At 41.6% G+C, this 20,786-nt stretch overlaps 1 protein-coding gene across 1 annotated transcript; it reads right to left on the bottom strand.

Annotated features, from left to right (window-relative positions):
- Positions 1-7,631: 7,631 nt before the first annotated feature.
- ATOH1 (atonal bHLH transcription factor 1) lies at positions 7,632-10,406 on the bottom strand. The gene has a single exon (XM_003829902.6). The coding sequence runs from the start codon at positions 9,675-9,677 to the stop codon at positions 8,607-8,609; it is 1,071 nt and encodes a 356-aa protein (XP_003829950.1). The 5' UTR covers positions 9,678-10,406; the 3' UTR covers positions 7,632-8,606.
- Between the last annotated feature and the right edge of the window lie 10,380 nt (positions 10,407-20,786).

Below are 20,786 nucleotides of genomic sequence, written 5' to 3'. Positions count from 1 at the left end.
TAAGTCCTCTCTACTCCCTGCTTCACTCCTTGGGGGGTTGAATACTTCTAAGTTACAAGTCATACAAAAGAAATTGCCTTAAACCAATGAATCTGGAGGCATTATAAAATGGAGTACTGACTCATGACAGGTAAATATCAGAATTTTTCAAAACAAAGAAATATTTTTTAGACATTGAACCACTCAGGACAGTGGTATTTCCTTGTAGGAAGCTTTAGGGGAAAAAGCCAACAGCTCCAATGACCAGGTGAATAAAACATGTGTGTTGTCACTGAATGAATCCACAGCTACAAAGTAACAGGTAAATTTACTACTCCTTTCAATAAGAATTATTTTCCCTGCCATTTTTTGCAAGCATACATGAGGCAATAATTTTGGGAAATACCTGCTTTCAGGCCATTACTCTTCAGGACGCATTTTCATATAACACTCTTTAGCCTCATTTCCTATTTTGTGTTTAGAATTGGGATGGGTTTTTCTAGATAAAAGTGGAAATGAATGTCAATATGGAATAAACGGCAATCATGTCCAGTATCAATCACATCAGAGGAGCAAAGCTGGCATTCTAAATGAAAATTATTCTATCCAGTATGTCTGTTAAATCTATCATGTGGAAATGGAGCCTGCTCCATAACCATCTCCAAAGAACTATCTTATCTCCCTCTGGAGCAAATGTAAAACAGAAGAGTTCAGAGATCTCTACCACTTCCATATTTGACAAGAACTGGAGAAGCAAGTATAAGGTGGCTGGTTCAAAATATGAACCCAAGACAGGTGAAATGTGGTGAAAAAAACACTGACCCTAGGCTGAGAAAAGACCTGAGTTTCTGTGGCCATGAATCTACTGAGAGTATGTTACCTTCCGCAAGATACTCAAATCTCTCTCAGAACCTCTTTTTTTTTTTCTGGTATGAAATTATGATTACATCCCAACAACCTCATAAAAAACAAATAAAGGTATTCTCTGAGGTCAAAAGTGGTTAACTTAAAGATTAGGTGTATGGTTTCAGGTCATTCAAAATCTCTACTATTTTTGAGGGTAACAAAGAAGGTTATGCACAGATACACCTGGAACTATGAATGAAATAATGTGATGGCAAACATAAGGCGACAATGCTGTGGCTCATTTGTAGTGATAATGCTACCCTCATCTAGGAGATGAAGCTTTTTTTCTATGTTTGTTCTGAGATTCCAACTGTTCTAAGTCCTTTTTTTTTTCTTTCTTTCTTTTTTTTTTTTTTTTTTCTGAGACCGAGTTTCACTCTTCTTGCCCAGGCTGGAGTACAATGGCGTGATCTTGGCTCACCACAACCTCTGCCTCCCGGGTTCAAGCAATTCTCCTGCCTCAGCCTCCCAAGTAGCTGGGATTACAGGCACGCACCACCATCCCTGGCTAATTTTTTTTTGTATTTTTAGTAGAGACAGGGTTTCACCATGTTGTCCAGGCTGGTCTTGAACTCCTGACCTCAAGCAATCCGCCTGCCTTGGCCTCCCAAATTGCTAGGATTATTGGTATGGGCCACAGCACTCGGCCCACCTTCTAAGTCCTTTAGGAGAAGGAGCTCTATTTTATTCTTTGGCATCTCCTAGGGTGGTTAACTCCCCTGATATAGATTGGTGCTCAGTAAGTGCCCATTCATTGATGAAAACAAGAGGGATGTGGGTTATATGAGACAGTGAGGAAGAGTTTGAAAGAAATAAAAGAATTAGTCACCAAAGGAAGTTACACTGTTTCCCGGGCTCATTGCCTTTCTACATCATGAAAATGGTTTTCTCTGTATTCTCAGATTGCCATTACCAGCACAGCAGAATAGCTATTTCTTCACTCAATTGATAGGTGGCTAATGTTTCCATCAAATTTGATGACCCTCTAAATTCAGGCTAGAGTTATTACAGAGTGATGTGACTTGGTCCACCTCCCTTAAACCAAAGGCTTTCTGACAATCTTCGCCCATCTTTCTATTTCTTTCAGAGTTTGTTGGTCTTGCTCCTTGCTTTTCATAAACACTCACTGGCTATCATTTTGGCTTCTCCCACTGAGTCACTTATGTTGGACAGTCAGAGGGTGAATGTGTTGTACCTCCTGGAATGATGCCCTTATGCCTCCAAAGGCAGCTGGTATCACGTTTGAAATTGAGACATCTTAGGGCTGGATCACATTGTCCGAGGCCAAATAGCCTGAAAACAACAAAGTCAAGTCATGGGATCCAAGAAGCTACGTTGCCTGCTTCTCTTTTTTCAGAAGCAAAACAAAACAAAACAAAAAAAACCAATACTGTATAAGGAGGTGGGGGGAATTATTAGCTAGTTTCCATTTTCATAGACAATCTCAAGAAGGTGTCTGATAGAAACTCCCTTACATTAGTGTCTCAGGGATCCTCTGCTCTACTAGTATCTGATTGCCTGGAAACCCTGTATGCAAATTCCTGGGATTTTTCATTGACTGAATCAACATCCCTTGGGTTGGAAGAAAACTTAAAGAAAATAAATAATCCTGTGCATTTCTGCTAGGTTGTTTCCAGAAGCAGATGCATTATTGAAAACAAAAAGAACTTGCCTCCCATCTTCCTGGTCAACTTGTGGCCCAGTGATTTCAGATCTCTCCTAGTTTTGTGGCCCCCTAAGGTACGAAGAATGATGCCTACTCCTCCCTCAAATGCTACTTCATCCCTGCCCCAGATCATTGAAGATCCCTTCCAATCTTAGCCCCTCCCTTACCAGCACCCCATCTTTAAGAGTTTGTAGAGACAGGAAGGTGGGAGGAATTGTGGAGAACTGTATCTAGAAATGACAAACAAATGTCCAGTGGTCCAAAAGAGTAATGACATCTCTTGGCTTGAGAAATCCCAAGACCCCAAATCCTAGCTCACACCTTCTTCATCAACCTAACAGTATCTAGGCCTTGCAGCTGTGGTGAACCTGCTGGACATCCAAACAGCGTTTTCTTTATCATGTCTCTTAACTCACTAATCAGAATAGTTGAAAACAATAGTGAAAAATACTTATATTGAAGAGCACTTTGTTTTTCAGCTCTGTGGAGGAGCCTTCTGGTTTCACTGGGGAAAAGTATGAACTTGCAGAATGGGCCTGGCCTACTTGTAGATTAGGCAGCAAAAGCCTAATTTGTTTGTCTGGGACCAGAGAAAGCAGAGCTGAAAAGGGAGAGGCATCCTGAGAAGAGAAAGGCCTACAATCTTTGTATTGAAATGCTTAACTTTTCTTAAGGAGCCAAGGAAAGAAGAGTCAGGCACCCGCCCGTGGAACGACACGTGGAAGACAATGCCCATATGTTGGCTTCTCGTTTAAACTCTGAGAATTTTACTAGCATTAAAAAAAAAAAAAAAAAGTCTTTAGACTAACAGAGTGAGTGAAGAAATGCATCTCTGGCTAGAAAAGAGAAGTAGATCTTCAAATACCGACGCTGGGCCGGGCGGTTGCATGGGTTCAGGAGCGCGTTTGCATCTCCGCTTGCGCAGGAGGATGCTCTTGCTTCCTACCTAGTTCTGGTTCACTGTTTCAGGTGCCTCAGCCCCCAGCCCAACTTTTCCTGAACAACCCCACAGCTCTCCCGCCGCCGCCTCTGCCGCCTCCAGCTTCCCCTCCCCTTGGCATTGCTTGGCTTTAACTTTGCGCAGCTTCTTTGCGTGCTGGGCTGGTTGCTGGGAGGTGCAGTGGGCAGTGGCGGCTCCCGCTGCGCAGCTGGGGGAGGAGAGGGGCCCCGGCCGAGTGCGGGAGACGGCGAGAGACGCTCGCTACTGTGAGCTCTGCTGGTGGGGGGCCAAGGAAGGCTGTCGACGAGGAGGAGGCCGAGGTTGAGGAGGCCGGGGAGGGGTGATGATGGTGTTAAATGTGGCCGCACAGCTCCCCGGGGAGCTGCCTGAAAGGAGAGTGCGCTCACCAGCTGACAGCGCGTGCTCCGCTCCAGACGCTCCGCACCGCGGCCAGGAGCCTCTGCCAGACCCTCTATTGTCAACCGTTCTCTAATTAAGAAACACTCACATTACGGCAAACCACCCCCACGCTTCTTGGTTCCTGTCCTTTTCTTTATACTCCTCCGACTTCTCTCCTCCCCTGCCTCTCCCCTGCTTCCAAGGATTTAACCCATTCTCCGCTCAGTTTCCCCTTTCTCCTTAGGGGCCTATTAGGAGAAAGGGAGGAACCTTAGTTGTCGGCGTCTGGGACTCTTCTTGGCCTAGGGGCGAGGGCGGTTAGTGAATGTAGAGTCAATAACATCGAGAAAAACTTATGCCTTTATTATATCCTTCTCCCTCCATCTCCTAACCCTTCTCACAAAAATAACTGCAAGCAATTCAACTACGATTGGTTATCTGTAACGCTGAGCAGCTCTTGCTGGTTTTTCTAGATTGCAACTGACAAGTCTAGATTGTAATTGATAAGTGCATCTGCTACTTTTACTTTCCAATTCTAATTCGAGTTTGTAACTGGCAAGACGAATTTGATAATATTTTTCTTGAACTTTCAAATGGGCAAAGGAGAGAAATATTACAAGCTATCTTTTGGTAAAAGACCTCTTACTTGGTTCAAGCACTCTGCTTACTTGGTTCAACACTCTAAAATCAATAGAAAGGCCTTATGAAAATATTGGTCATTCATTGGTTAAGATTAAGGAAATTAACCTCCCCCTTTTTTTCTGGTCAAGTTGGACCCCCAGTTAGCAATGTCCCATAGAAATCGTGTTTAAACTTGTCTGTTGCCAAAAATGATCTTCCTTCAGCTCTCCGTGAAATCAAATAAGTTTCCCAAAGTGTGGCGAGCCAAAACCCTCCACAAATAAAAGTGCTGGTGGGGTGGGAGGCAAAGACAGAATATAAAGCAAGCTGCTTAAAATATATAAAACTCTAGAAAGCACCAGCAGTGTCGCAAAGGACTAACCCGATTTATCTATCTTCATTACTTTAAGAAATGCTGCCTCTTTGTTTGTTTGGGTGATATTAAGCATGCTTAACTTGCACACATAGTTGATTCCTTTGCTAGTATCTTGGATACTTGGATCTGACTTTGGAAGGTAGAAGCTAATTGCTAATAATGGAGAGAAAGGAACCAGTCAGCATGGCAGAAGTGGTCTGGCATATGGGGAATGAGCACTCAGAAATACTCAATATTCAAGTTTCCAAAATATTAATGAGATTATAGCAACCTGCAGCTATATGTTACAGCTTGTTAATGGAGTGTAAGAGAGCGAGCTGCCAAACGTTTGTTATGCAAACTCCATAGCAGAACCTTAAAATGGAAATGTGATTGTACATCTCTTTCAAAGAAATGCCAGCAATAAAAAAAGAAAGAAATAGAATGGAGAGAAAAGGGGTTAAAGCTCTCATTTGAACTTTGATCACTCAATTTACCACAGTGATTTGACTTTTCTTGCATGTCTTAATGGGTTAGTAAAATTTATCCCCCCTTTTCAATCAACTGTGTTATAATATTTCCAATTCTGTATTGTTATAAAGACTATATCAGTATAGTATTTCGGATATTCCGTTATGGTTGTTTTTCTCTTGAGGAGAAATGTAAAGAATGTCCTTAAATGAAGCTGGTGTTATTTTCAATTCCTATATAATGCCACTAATATTTAAAAGTATAAATATCCACCTACTGTGGTGGTACAACCCCTCCCCACCAACATTTAGATAGCTGTAGCTCTTATCTATTGATTTCCTCAGAGAAAAATTATGAGAACATTGACCTAGCGGCCAGGAGTACTAAGATCAGTTCTGGATATTGACACTTTGTAGCTGTGTGATTTTGGGGGCAAATTAGGGACAGCAGTTTCCTCATTTATGAAAGATGTGAAGGAAGATGTTCCTGATGTCCTTTCTGTTTTGCAATTTCTATGAGACAATGAAAAATATTAACATTGGACAAGGTCTTTCTCCTCTTTGATTGACACAAAATGAACAGAAATGGTTTTGAAAAATGAAACATAGATTTTCTTTGAGGAAAAAAGAAATCACCTTTTCCTTCCTCCTGTCCTTTTCTGAGTCAGATTCATAACAGGTAAAATGAGTCTAGGTCCTTGTCACATGCATGCGAACACACTAAGCAAATAACTATAAAAATATGCGTGCTCTCATCCCGCAAGATTGCTGTATGTCCATACCTGTTGGGTCTGCTTATTGAGAGCGAAATGGAAATGTGTTAGAAGCAATCGCTTGATTTATTCAGCAGCCCGAAGATTCCTGATGTTTATCGTGAGCACGGCAAACTCGATGGGTGCAAAAGGTTATCTAAGGGACAGGTGCATTATTTCTGCCCTGGAAAGTGTCACCAGCCGCCTGCTCGCTTCTCCCAGAGAGCTGGCGGACGTTCTCTGCATCTCTTGGTCGGCTTCCGCTGAAAGCCACAGATACCCAGGTGGTCAGTAAAAAGCTGGTTCTGCAGTTTCTTACTTAAGGAGACCAGAACCTGCGCTCCCTAGTGCATTACTCTTTCTGCAAACCCAGTTTGTGGCGCGTTCCTTTTCTTTTTGGCGCTTTTCTCTTTTCAAGGTGCTAGGAGGAGAAGAGGATGCAGGAGTGATTATACTAACCTTCCCTTGCTCTTTTTGGTGCTTCATTTCCCAGCAATTTGTTATCCCAGTGAGGCCTCAAAAGATAAAAGACTTGGCTTAAAATCAGCGTCTCAAATTCAACGATGTTTATCCAGTGGAATGTTGCCGAATATTTAGTTTAATAAGTAGTCCTACTCTCGTGTTTGCCAAATTTATTTTTTTAATTCCACTTTCTTCTCTCTCTCTCTCACTGTCTACACACACACACACACACACGCACACACACGACTATTAGCTTTTCCAAAACCTATGATCCTGAGACCCAGAATAGGTGTTTCCTTAGTGAGAACACCTGAGGTGAGAGTGACAGCACCGTTTAGTTTATGCAATTGACTCAGAAATGTAGTTGAATATTTTCTACATAGAAGCTAATTTAGAAAGACAAAATAAAGACAGACATTAGCTTCTACATTGGGAGAAACAGAATTGTGTGAAAAGAAAAAAATGAGTGGAGGTCAACAAATTCCCAGGGCAACTACACACTTCTAATTTTTGAATCAATTAATCCCATTCCTTTTTTCCCTCAAGTTTTTTTCTGTTATCATCTTTGTCTCTTCTGGTCTTCTTCTCCCAGAAGAGAGAAAGAGAGAGAGTGAGAGAGAGAGAGAGAGAGAGAGAGAGGCAGAGACAGTGTGCACTGCGCTTGACCTATGTGAAAAATTTTCAGCTTGAGTAGGTTTTATGAGTGGACATAGCTAACCCTGGTAAAGTTAACTACTCCAGGCTAGGTTCTAGCAAACCTAAAACTTATGGCCTCCCCCCCTTGCAGATGTTGTTGGGGCAAGGAGTAAAGAAGACTGGGAAGATCCTGGCCATCAAAGAGGCAAAACTGTGCTGCAAATTTGGAAGAAGTTTTATCTCACAATTTAATTATTGACTTGAGTGCTTTTCTTTGAAGGGGTTTTGATACTACCTGAAGGCACCAAGTTTACAACATTTTTCTTCAAAACTGTAAGATCGCATAAATGACATTGAATAGAAGACTTAACTAAATTCTTCAAAGTCATTCATTTGAAAATTGTTTTCAGTAGTTATACTCATGGAATAAGTGACAAAAAGGCTTCTTTTCACGTTTATTTTAATCATTTGCAAAACAAAATACATTAAACAATGGCAGTTGGCTTTGCTAAATTAAAATAAAATGATCTCGAGTAGAAAACGTAAAAAATGAACCAAGATAAGTAGAAATGGTAGCAAACAATAATAAATAAGTTTTCTAATATTAACAAAGCAAAATAAAATTGACCAAATGCTTTTGACACTACTAGATTTTTTTTAATTTTTCATTTTTTAAACAAACATTTGCAAAGAGCTTAAGAATTATAAGTGGCTGTGTTTAAAAAAAAAAAAAAACTGGTCTGCAATTGGCAGTTGAGTTTCTCCTGGAGCCACCACCGCAGCAGCGGCTGATAAAGTGCGTGCGCCGAGTTTCCTAAAAGACGCCAACGTTCTCGCGATCGGATGCACATACTGGGTATGTTTATACAATATATAAACCTTAAAGTTCCTTGTTTTCTAACAATTCCATAGTCAAAAGTTATCCACTTTGGAAGCACTAATTTTGCGTTTCATTGTGCATTTTGGAAAACAACTTCGGAAGACTAAGTCTCCCACACTTGAGTGCGCAACACACAAGGATGGATGCCCAGGGCGTAAAATAAATTAAACCCAAACCAGTGACAGAGAAGATGCGACGTTTTAGCAGCGTATTGGCAGCAGGGAACTAGAATAATGATGCCATATACGGGTATCTACAATTATACCGTATCTATCTACAGGGGGAGCAGAAGGTGGGCGGAAAGGACACAATTTTAACAGAAAGTTTTCATCAAACAATATGGACCGTAGGAAGTTTGGAACAGCGGCGGCATTTGCAAACCATCAAATGTAGCTGCCATCTGAAGCCAAGTCGTTGCTAAACAACGACCATCGCAGAGCAAAAATTAAAGGGTGCGGGGATCTTTAACCGCGGGGCTTCCCGCGCACTGGGAAAGGGCAGTTTTGTTTCTGTCTCAGTTTTCAGGCTTCTGTCACCTTCCTAACTTGCCTCATCCGAGTCACTGTAATGGGAATGGGGGGAAAATTCCCCGTCGCTTCTGTGGGACCGAGGCGAAGTTTTGCTGTTTTCCTCCTGCACTGGCTGCAAGATGCTCCCGGGGAGAGAAGGAGACAAATTCTTTTGCGCCATCATCGCTGTCAGGGCGCTGTCCTCGAAAGTCGAGAAGTGCAGAGCGTCCAGCTGCACCGAGTACCCTCCCGCAGAAGCTGGAGCTGAGAAGCGAGTCCGGCAACTCCCGGGCGGGGTCGGCCGCTGGCTCCCTCCGGAAGCCTGCTGAGCCCCAGCTGCGGTCGCGTTGCCCGCGCCCCCTTCATAGGAGGCCGCGGTGCGAAGGTGGTGGTGGTCGCTTTTGCAGGAGGCTGGAGGCGGCGGTGGCTGTTCCCCTCCGCTGGGCGTTTGTAGCAGCTCGGACAAGGCGTTGATGTAGATTTGGGCCATCTGCAGGGTCTCATATTTGGACAGCTTCTTGTCGTTGTTGAACGACGGGATAACATTGCGCAGCTGGTCGAAGGCGTGGTTCAGCCCATGCATCCTGCGCCGCTCCCTGGCGTTGGCTGCTAGCCGTCTCTGCTTCTGCACCCCATTCACCTGTTTGCTGGAAGGGGCCCGTTGGCGGCTGCAGCCCAGCTCGTCTACCACCACCCCGCCTTTCAGCTTGCACAGCTGTTCCCGCACTTTCACCGGCCCGGGGCTCTTGCTGCTGCTGGCACCGCCGCTGCTCCTCCTTACCAGCTCCCCCCGGCCGTCCACCTCGTCCCGGGGCGCAGCGGCCTCTGAGGCACCCAGCTCCGGGGAATGTAGCAAATACTGGGCGGCGCGTGCCGTGCAGATGCCCTGCAAAGTGGGAGCCAGCCAGGCGCGTGGGTCGGTGCTGTCCAGGAGGGACAGCTCAGGCGGGTAGACGGGATGCTCTCTCGCCTGCAAAGTTGCAGGTGGCTGCGGCGGCGGCGGCGGCGGCGGTTGCGGGAGATGATGCGGCTGGGGCTGGCGATGGTGGTCTCCCAACTCCTTCACTTCAGCCCACTCTTCTGCATGCAGCAGGCGGGACATTGCACTGCAAAGCTCGGAGGCTCAGGATCGGAGGCAGCACTGGGACACCAGCTCAACCAAAAAAAAAGGCCCTTTCCGGGTCTCTTCTGCAACGTCTTATTTTTTTTTTCCTTCCTCGACCCTCCCCCACCCACTCGGAGATCACACACCAGGTCGCGTGCAACTATGCTTCTCCGGTTGCTGAAGGCGCTGCGCCCCTTTAAAAAGCGGCACGCGCCACTCAGTCTCCCCCCGCTCCTCTCCCAACCCCCTCCTCGCGCCGGTCGCGTGTCTTCTCAGCCAATGGAGGGCGCGGGCAGGCGCGTGCGAGCAGCCAATCAAAGAGTTTTTACACCCCGAGAAAAGTTCTTGTGTGCAGAGGACTCCCGAGCCTGCTCAGGTTTTTTTTTTTTTTCCTTCTTTTAAATTCATCAGATTCATATGTTAATTGCAGGGCTGTAATTCGACTCCGGTGTGTGTCACCACCCCGGCGGCTGGGGTGCGGGAGCGGTGCGGAGCCGGCTCTCGGCTGGTGCCCAAGCTGACTCGGGTCAGATGTGCACGACCGCGGGCGGCTCTGGGCGATTCTGGACGCGCCAGGCGCCCAGAAGCCACTCAAAGCAGAGAGAAGGCCGCCTACCCTGTGCTGCCCCCAAGCTAGGATCACAGCTCCCACTTCTGATGCCCAAGCATTTACGATTTCTCATGTATAATAGGATGTTTGTATTTATGTATGCAGGTATTTATAAATCTCTCATGCATGTTCATAGATATATAACTGCTACATGACGTCCATCATTTAAGATTGCTGTTGGAATAAAGGGGGAAAACCCACTCGTCTCAGAGTATGTTTCTTACTTTTGCTCCATCTTTTCATTTTTTACTTCAGATCTCTTAGTTCGACTTCGTCATATGATCTTTTTCTTAATGGAAAATAGAGCTGCGGTGTAGTGATAGCACACCAAATTCCAGATCCCCCAATTCTCTCTGTCCCCTTTCCCCAGCACCCTGCGGCCAATTAGGATTGTAATCTGCCTAAATCTCTCCGTTGAGTGTAATTTAGGGCCAGAATATTTTACGGTATTATGCAGAGTTTCAACACACACAGTAGGACTCCTCATTAAATGCCCAGCCAGGGGAGGGTGCCCAAAGTAAAATGAAAGGCGCCTGCATTCCCTGCAATCCTTAACACTTTCAAGGCACAGAAGTCCCAAGTTACCTACCCTTTTGCCTCGATCGCCCTCTCTTTACTGCGGGCTCGTGGCTTCCTCAGTTTAACCTCCTCCCGCCCCTCCGTTTAGTTAGGGTGGGCTTCCCCTTTCCAGCCCCCACCCCCACCGCCCTCCGCCCCATACAATCAGGGAGGTCCTTGGCAAGGCGGGGAGGCCAATTCCCAGGTGAACGCCCCCTCCGGTCCTATTAGCCTCGGCCTAGTCTATTCACAGCAAAGAGCCAATAAGAAGCTCCTTGGCCCTGGGCGCGCCCCAGCTTGCGCCCAGCGCGCCCTGGCTCTGGCTCCGGGCGCTCTCCTGCACCGCCCCTGGGGCGCGGGAGTGCGATGCAACCTGTTGATGCTACTGTTGCTTTTACTTTCCCAGTGGCTGTAATCCCGAAAGGAGTCTCATCCTCTAGGAGAGATGTTAAAAAAGAGCCCAAGAGATAGCTCCCTGGAATATGTCTTTGCAATGTCCAGAGGCAGTTGGATGTTGTTTTCGCAAACATTTGCCGGGGCTTGATCTAACCTGTCATCTAGAACTCCTTGGCCAGTAGATTTTCTGGGACTGGACTGGACATATCCTATAAAGATACAGAATGGCAGAATAGGGTGCTAAAATGATGTTTAAGACATTATTCTTCACCTGTTTCTTCTTCAACTTCGTCTGTTTGCTGGTGTCTAGGAATAGTCTTGGGCGTATCTTACGTGCCAGAAACTTCAGAGCTTTATTCTTGTGTGAATGTTTGGGCTCTGCTGAAATAAATGTTAAAGACACATAAAAGCAACAACAAAAAACAAACCTAATCTGAAAACCATCCATGAGAACAAAGAAAAAGAAAAGGCCATCTAATGTATTTTTTTTTTGGGGGGGGGCAGAAAATTCTCCGTTTGGTGATTGAACTGGGTGTTATTGAAATCGACTAATAATGCTGTTACTATAAATAGTACTACCATATAAAATGTGCTTCTTGAGAAAATAATTGCTAGTAGCTGTAGATGCTTAAGTAGAACTTTCAGAGAGACAATTAACTGTCATCTATATATGTATGGCAGTGTAAGCAGCTAGTGCCTGGTAGTATCGGTTGTCTATATTGCATTTTTTTCCCTATACGTCCACTTTTTTTTCCAACTCTATCAGCTGAAAATTAATCCCGAAATTCTTTCACATAATGTCACTACCAAATGTGTAGGATGCCCAAATTTTCCTTGAGCTTGCATCATCCAAACTTTGTGCTTAACATTTGATTGTATAACTACACAATATTCACTTTCCTTTGAGTTTCAACAGTTTTATGGGCTGTAGTGAAATATTTGCTGAATATATAGAATATTGGTCCTAATATGCCAGGGTTACATATAACCTTTAGTATTATTACTTTTTTGAAGCAAACGTCAATTTTTAGGTGAGTAAATTAGAATGTTCCAGTAATGTGAGGGACAGTAAGAGTTTTGGTAGTTTATGGTGAAATGTATTTATTTGGCCCTTAAAATAAGTAGGGACCTATTCTTCTCCTCCCTCCCTCCCTTTTTCTTCTCTTCTTTCTCCCCCATTAGGCAGAGCTGAGGAAGCTTGTCATCTGAACCGGGGAAGGGGGCACAGGGCCTTGAGCATGGGGTTGGAGTCTGAATAGTGTGATCAGGACATCCTTAAGGACAGTGTGTGTCATAGGATGTCAAAACACCTGTATTAGTTCCTTCTCACACTGCTTTGAAGAAATACCTGAGTCTGAGTAATTTATAAAGGAAGGAGGTTTAAATGACTCAGAGTTTCACATTGCTGGGGAGGCCTCAGGAAACCTACAATCATGGTGGAAGGCAAGGGCGAAGCAGGCACCTTCTTCACAGGGGGGCAGGATGGAGTAAGTGCAAGCAGGGGAAATGCCAGGCACTTATAAAACTATCAGATCTCATGAGACTCATTCATTATCACGAGAACAGCATGGGGGAAACTGTCCCCGTGATCCAATTACCTCCACCTGGGGCTGCCCTTGACACGTGGGGATTATGGGGATTACAATTCAAGGTGAGATCTGGATGGGGACATAGGGCCAGATCATATCAACAACAAATTGAGTATCTGTGGGAGCTGGATGATGGCAGCAGCAGCACAGCCTGAGGTATTACAGTTTAAGCAGAGAGAGCTTCTAGTGTGTGTGGGCAGCCAGATTAGTTACATACAGAAGGATGAATGCAAAAAAGTAAATATTTGAGGAGAACGAGAATAGATTTCTCACTGTCAGAGAAGGGAGTTGCAAATATGGAAATGGAGGAAGCTGTGGTGATAGATTTGAATTAGAGGTTTGAATATGAGTTTCTAGTTTTTAATATATATGAATAGATGATATAGAAATAAATATATATAAATGTCATGCCTGTGTGTGTGTGTGTGTGTGTGTGTGTGTGTGTACCTATGTATTTCCTAGTTCTTTTCACTCTCAGTGTCTCAGTGCCTGAGATTAGCAATTGAACATATCTAGCTCCCAGATTTCAGTTTCTCAATAATGTTCTGCACTAAAAAGAGCCAGGGTTCTTGGAAAAATCATTTGATTTCAGGGATGGAGCAGAAAAAACACAAGATAACAAAAACCTCTTGTTTTCTCAGAAATAAGGAAGTGTTCAAAGAATGATGGAGACATGTCAAAATACTATAGAAGCTTGCTTGAAGCAGCTTCCGCTAACAACCTGTAGGACAATTTGAGTATCAAAATAAGTAATGACAGTGACAGATTATCTTCCTGAGAAATAAAGAAATCCATGAATCTTAGACAGAATAAATAAATGCCTGAAGGTTTGAGAAATAATTATTAGTTACAAAATATTTATTGATTGCAAGTAAAATAAAATTGACTCTACCATGGAGATGTATAGCAGACACCAACTTTATCAAGTGATCAAAGTTAACATCACCAGTAATGAGACAGAACAAGTTTAATTTATATGCCTTCTGTTAGGATGCAGAGAATGTATTATTACTTCTATGATATTCCTGCCAAAGATGCATATCCTGAAGCCAATTGAGAGAAAACACCAAACCAATCCATAAAGAAAGTCTAGAAAATAACCAGCCTGTAATCTTTAAAAGTGTCAAGATTGTGAAAGACAAATCAAGTCTCTATTCCAAGGTGAACCAAGGAACTATTCCAGGGTAGAGGTGGATAAAGAGAAGGATAATACATCTGATGCCTGATTCTAAACTAGGTCCTTTTCTAATAAAGAACATCATTGAAACAATTGACAAAATTGGTGTCTGGGAAATAGATGGTAACAAGTTAATTTCCTCATTTTGATTGTTATATTTTGGTTACATCAGAGAATGTCCTCCTTTTCAGGGAATACTCAAAGTATGCAGAAAAAATGGGCGGCTTACGCTATAATGATTTTGTGAAAAAGGTCCTTTGTACTGTACTTACAACTTTTTTGTTAGTTTGAGATTGTTTCAGAATAAAAAGTGAAAACACTAGAAACCAAACAGGCATATTTACTTTGCTCTTTAGATGCCTAGAGTTACTAGTTCAAGTCAATCCAAGCATTATCTCTAGTGTTTTGAGGCCTGTAGTTACTGCTGAAACTTTAAGTTAAATTTTGCTCCACCCAGCCATGGTACAGTATATATCCAATGGCTTTAAGAAATCTCAGATTTTAAGGACTATTCCAATTAAAGAACTGCAATATTTCCCAAGAGGTGTAAATAAATTGAAAATTAATTTGAAGTGTGTTCTCTTATAGGTTATTTTAAATAAGAATTTCCAGGTCAAGATGAATTATCCTAAGCAGTTTCTCATCGTGTCACAGATATTAACAAACAAGCAAAAACCAAAAAAAGTGTTTTTTTAACCATTTGTTGTAGCCTTAACAGTGGGAAATAATTGAGCATTTATCCTATCATTCCTATATGAAGGATTTCAGAGTAATCAAGTAGCTTTAGTAATGACAGAAGAATATTTTAGAGTAATTCCATATAATAAAAGGAGAAGAAATAAGAGCTTTAGAAAAATCAACATTTTGCATCTCCTAATGAAAATTTTATTGAGGCAATGATTAAGAATAAATGAAACAATAGATCAAAGTATTTTGAGGAATTTTATAATGAAGGACTCAATCTGTCACTCCTTGAAATCACGGATCAATTTTAGCATCGTTTGGAGTGGGAGACCCTGATATGACGTGCTTCTTGCTTTCATGGATTATACACTACATAGTCCCCTATGAAGTATTCCTTAAAAAAAGAAAGTAAACCTGAGTTTTATTAAGACTTTGAGATAACCTCCTGCTTACAGGAAATATGGAGGACATCATATTAAGTTAGATGATACCACAAGAATACAAAAAACAAACCTATATTGTGAAACATTCTGTAGAACTAGTGTTCAGTATCAGTAAGGCTGTGACATGAAGAAAAATGGGAAATGAGGAGGGACCCATCTTGATTAGGATAATCTTTAGATACAGCATCTAATGCAATGTGTGGACCTTGTTTGGATTTGGGTTCAAACAAGCCAACAATGAAAGAATTTTTTAAAAAATTATAAAAGATAAATTTGAACTCAGCATTAGATGATACCAATGAGTTATTATTAATTGTTTTAGGTACTATAAAAACAATGTGATTGTCTAGCAAGCTAGAGATACGTACAGAAGCAAATAGAGGTGAAATAACATGAAGTCTACGATTTGCTTTAAAGTACTTTATCAGCAATATTAATAATATGAAAAAGGAATAGTAAGGCAAATAGAGAAAAATCTTGATAATTGATGGATATGGTGGTGTAAAGATTCCTTACTGTTAGTACTACTTGTACATAAAAATTTTCACAATAAAAACTATTCAAAAATCCTGTAGCATCTCACTGTTTATCATTTCAACCACATAGCTTAGTTCAACATTTAAACACCTGTGACATGGTCCTAACTTATGTTTCTAGACTGAAATTGTGTTATTCCATTAACACAGTGGTTCTTAAATTGTGATCCAATGACCATCTACCTACATGATAATCACTTGGGATTTTCACTAAGAAGGTAAATTCCTGGGCCCCTACAATTCCACCAAGTCAACTTTGTGAATGAGGCCCAGTCATGTATTTTAAATAAGCACCCCTAGGGATTGTTAGGCATGCCCCAGTTTGTGAAACATTGCTCTGAAAGTTTCCCTGTGCTCTATTCAGCTACTTTATAGTTCTTAAAACATGTATTTTCTGTCACCACCAGTACACGAATCCAAATACCTATTATCCAGTCCTGTCTGCTAAAATGTAATTGAAATTTCGAGATCTAGGTCAAATGCTACCTCCTCTAGTAATTCTTCCCATGTGTCCTTCTCTGGGAGGGATTCATTAAATTACCATCTATCCTTCAGCAAGGAGGTGAAGACAAGGTGTTTGAGTCTATTACTACACTAACAGCTTGTTAGAGAAGTTCAAAGTCACATTTATTATAGTTCCTAAACGTATCTAAGATTAATTGACCCCCAAGAAATGTAAACATCTTCATAATTTTATACTATAGGTATTAGTTATCTATCGTTACATAAAAAATTTCCTCCATAGTCCTTAAAACAATACATAATTATTATATTACAGTTTATGAGGATCAGAGATCCTGAAGCTGCTTGGCTCGGTGGCCCTGGTTTAGGATCTCTCGTGAGGTTGCTGTCAAGATGTCAGCTGGGGCTATAGTCATCTGAAGGCTTGGCTGGGACTGGAGGATCAACTTTCACAATGGCTCATTCACCTGGATTGGAAAGTTAGTGTTGCCTGTTGGTAGGAGGCCTCAGTTTCTCTCCATGTGAATCTCTACCCCAGAGCAAGTGATTCAAGGGAGAAAGACACAAGTCACAATATCATTTAGATCTATACTTGGAAGTTACACTCTATCATTTCTGCCATATTCTAATCATTAGAGTTGTGTTACTAAGTCAAGTCTGCACTCAGAAAGGGTAATTAGGCCCAGAAGGGAAGGAAAGAATATAAAACCGTTTGTGGACGTAGGTTAAAACTACCAAAATATCCCTTTGTTTTACATCAATTTCTCTGTTCCTTTTGCAAAATTTAATTCCTCTTTATTTTACTGAGGTGGGGAAACATGTTCAGTCAAGTAAGATAAAGGTAGCAGAATTTGGTGAACCACAAGTGAAGAAAAAATTCAGACTTTTCTGTTCCTGCAAGAACTTCAAATCGCATGTGTTCCAAAACTTTATTCATAAGTCTGCCATTTACACTCTCCACAGAAACCATATTATGGTAGTTAATTTCCATTGTATTTTCTTTCCTTCCATTTTTGTGATATCTCTTTATTTCAAAGTCATATTTGTGAATTTGTTTTAAATTTATATAAGTATATCCTGAGCATTTATCTAATGGTCATTACTGATGGCTAAGGATAGTGATATGCCGGTAAATGCATAATAATTTACTCTTTGGAAAAAGTGCACATGTATTATAACTATATAAATCTATTAAGCATTTTATCGATATAGAGAATGCATGGCAGTTTGTAAATAACAATAAAATATTCAAAATTTGTTATTGGAAATCCTCTAGATCTAACAGATTCTCACAGAATCCTTGATTTCATTGATTTTTGCAATTCTTGTATCCCTAACTAATCAATGATTGCAACTGATGAACAAATGTAGTTCCCACATGAATGTTGGTTGGTATTTTTCATTTGTGGTTAATGAGTAAGATGAAAGTGAAGTGACAATGAAGCTGTTTGTCAGAATTCATTTGAGAATCAATGACATGTGCAACTTCTTTGCTGAGTAGGATAATAGTTTTCAAATACTGGAAGAATACGTGCTCAATCTTTTGTGCTATTCATGTAATGGCTACAGACTTTGATATACTTTTCAGTTTAGTCTGCATTATTAATATTTTCTCTATCGCTTTCTTAAGACTAGACAATCAATAAAACAATAAATCAAGCCAGGATTTGTGGCATTTGCTAATTTCTGTTGGTGTAAATACAAATGTTGCTAAATCAAACAGACATTTTCTTAGGCTATATATTAATTGACCTGCTCTTCAACTTTTGACATAGTTGAACACATTCTTTTCAAATCTATCTTTTCTCTTGACTTGGGAATACCATATTCTTTGTTAGTTCTCCCTACTTCTCAGGTTGTTCCTTCTTGATGTCTCTTAAGGAGACTTTTCCCTTACTAGGCTTGGTACCATGCTCTAATTTCCTCTTAATCCATATATGTCATCTATATTCCAATCAATACCAAATTCTTATCTCTAGCCCAGTCCTTTTTCAATGATTTTCACTGCTCTTAAAATAAGCACAAACATCAATAAACAACACTAATTTGGAGCATCACTAATGTTTCCCTGAGGAAGTAAGAACTGAAAGTTGAAAAACAGGTAGCTCAGGAAAGGTGAACCCACAAACAACAATTAGAACAGCAGCAGCAGCAACAGCAAGAACAGCAATGGCAACAAAGGATCCCTTCACAGTGGTCCTTATGTCTTCTGTCTCCTATTCAAGTACTAACCAGGCCCAAACCTGCTTAGCTTCTGAGATCAGACAAGACCAGGCATGTTCATTTATCTCTTCTGTCTCACCTCCACCACTCTTCTACTCTTTCATGGTCTTCTAGGCACATCGGTCTTCTTTACTTGCTCATATTACCAAGCATCTTCCCACCTCAGGGCTTTCACACAAATGCTATAGTTTTTTTGGTCTTGCCTGTCCCTTTCTTATCTAGTTATCATCTGCTCAACTTTAAAGTTGTATTTCCTCAGGAAAGCATTCCCTGGTTTCCCAAAATAGGATTGTTCCTGTTTTACATGTTTTATGATACAGATTGAGCATCCTAAATCCAAAAAATCCAAAATCTTCCAAAGTTGCAAATTTTTTGGGAGCCAAGATGACACCACAAGTGCAAAGTTCCACACCTGACCTCATGTGATGGGTTGCAGTCAAAATGCAGTCTAAACTTTCCTCTATGTGCAAAATTATTTAAAATATTGTATACAATTACTTTGAGGCTATGCGTGTGGGTGCATTTGAAATAAATGAATTTTGTGTTTGGACTTGGATCTCATCCCCAAGATATATCATTATATGCAAATATTCCAAAATCAGAAAAAAATCAAAATCCAAAACACTTTTGCTCCCAACCATTTTGGAATACTCCACCTAGACCTTATATTTGTTTCCTTAGTATTGAAAATCATTACCAACAATTATCTGTGTGATTATTTATTTAATATTTGTTTCTCCTCTGTCTCCCTCCATCTCTGCCAGTGAGGCTATTCTGTTCATGGGCCCCTTGTGCAAGCACTGGGGTTGCTGAGGAAAGAAACTCGCTGACTTTCACTGGCTGAATCATCTTTACCACTTGGCTGTTCGGTGGTAGATGGTCTCCAGGGGATATTGATAGGAGACAAAAAGATCTGCATATTTTGTATTCACTTCTATGGATCCCTCTACATGATTCTTCCTCATATCTTCTAGACCCCACTCTTCCAGTCTTGCTCCTTACAAGTCCATGATTAACCAGCCACTGCCCAGGAATTTATTTGTGTTCTTACCTCAGACCATTTCTCTCTTCATACAGAGCTGATGACAGAGTGAACCATGCAGGACTTCCCCTTAACACTGTTTTCCAAGGCGTCCTCTGAGACAGGCTGTAGTGCAACAGAGGCTTATTTTCATCTTGCAAACATATTAAGTCACCCTATCCATGAACCAAGACTGAGATTTTCCTTCTCCATTTGCTATTTCTTCTCTACTAGCTCACTAAATATGAGGCATTGATGAAACTAAGTAAGTAATGTAAAGGTCTGGGACACTAGCATGTGTAACTTACTTATGTTCTCTGAACCTGCTTTGATCTGATCCAGAATGTACCATTTTCACAATATGATGAATTCCTATTGTGCCTCCCTCCACAAAGTTATGACTTGATGTAATATCAGGATAAAAGTAACTAGCCTCAGTTTCACAGTCACTTAATATTCCTTGGTTGGGAGTTCAGTCTCTATTTAAGTCCCGTAGCGTGACAGAATCTACTTTCAGAATGCTGAATAGTTCTCTGCTACAGATAGTACAGCTTGCTGCATGCCCTTGGTGGTCTTTGCTGTGATTCTTCTATGGGGGCTTTCAGAAGATTGTACACGGCATTCTTATGTATCATCTCAAGTGCTTCTAGCATCATGGAATTTACTGAATCATATGACCTAAATGGCAGGGATGCTTGTTCCACAGCTTAAATCTGTTGCAAAGCCCCACTCAAAACTATTTGCCATCTGAGTCAATTGATAAAGGAGTCAGAGCTGTATTTCTAAATATGGCATGTGTTATTTCCAAAATCCAAAGAGGATTACCAGGCATTATACCTTTCTTCATGGCATAGATGCAAGGAGTAACAAGTTGCCCATTTCTTTGGGTGTGTTTTAGCATTTCACAAACTCATGGAATTCTTGAAACATCACCAATTTGGCTGAATCTTGGTCTTTGTAAGGTAAATCCCTGACCCTGTTCCATGAGAGGGCCGTATAGGCAAAGCAGCCCCCAAAATGCTGAAGGAGCTGGGAAATTGAACAAGGAGGCAGATGAATGTAGTTTGTTGGTAAGGAATGCTTTGCTGGGGGACTTACAGACAGAAACGTGATATTGGGTGGTCACTATACAGGTAGATTACACCTTTACTTTCCAGACTCAGGGCTTATATACCATGTGGAAGGGGTATAGGTGCTCCAGCAAGACAATCAAAGGTAGAACAGGCAAGAATACTATGTGGGTCATAGCCCATAATTTGCATAATAACATCAAGGTTGACATGTTCTTACACTAGGAACAGTAAATACAGTAGGAATTGGGATGCATCAGGGTGTCTGGGGCTAATGAGAAGACAGCATGGTGGATTTGCATTCAAGATGAAGCCACTTTGTCTCCACACACCCCCT

This window comes from Pan paniscus, chromosome 3, assembly GCF_029289425.2.
Source record: "Pan paniscus chromosome 3, NHGRI_mPanPan1-v2.0_pri, whole genome shotgun sequence".
Taxonomy (NCBI): Eukaryota; Metazoa; Chordata; class Mammalia; order Primates; family Hominidae; genus Pan; species Pan paniscus.
Note: the sequence above shows the minus strand (reverse complement) of the source record. Positions and strands in the feature narration are given on the sequence as shown.

Excerpts from the sequence above, each read along its gene's own strand:
- ATOH1 (XM_003829902.6), bottom strand. The coding sequence starts at position 9,677 with ATGTCCCGCCTGCTGCATGCAGAAGAGTGGGCTGAAGTGAAGGAGTTG.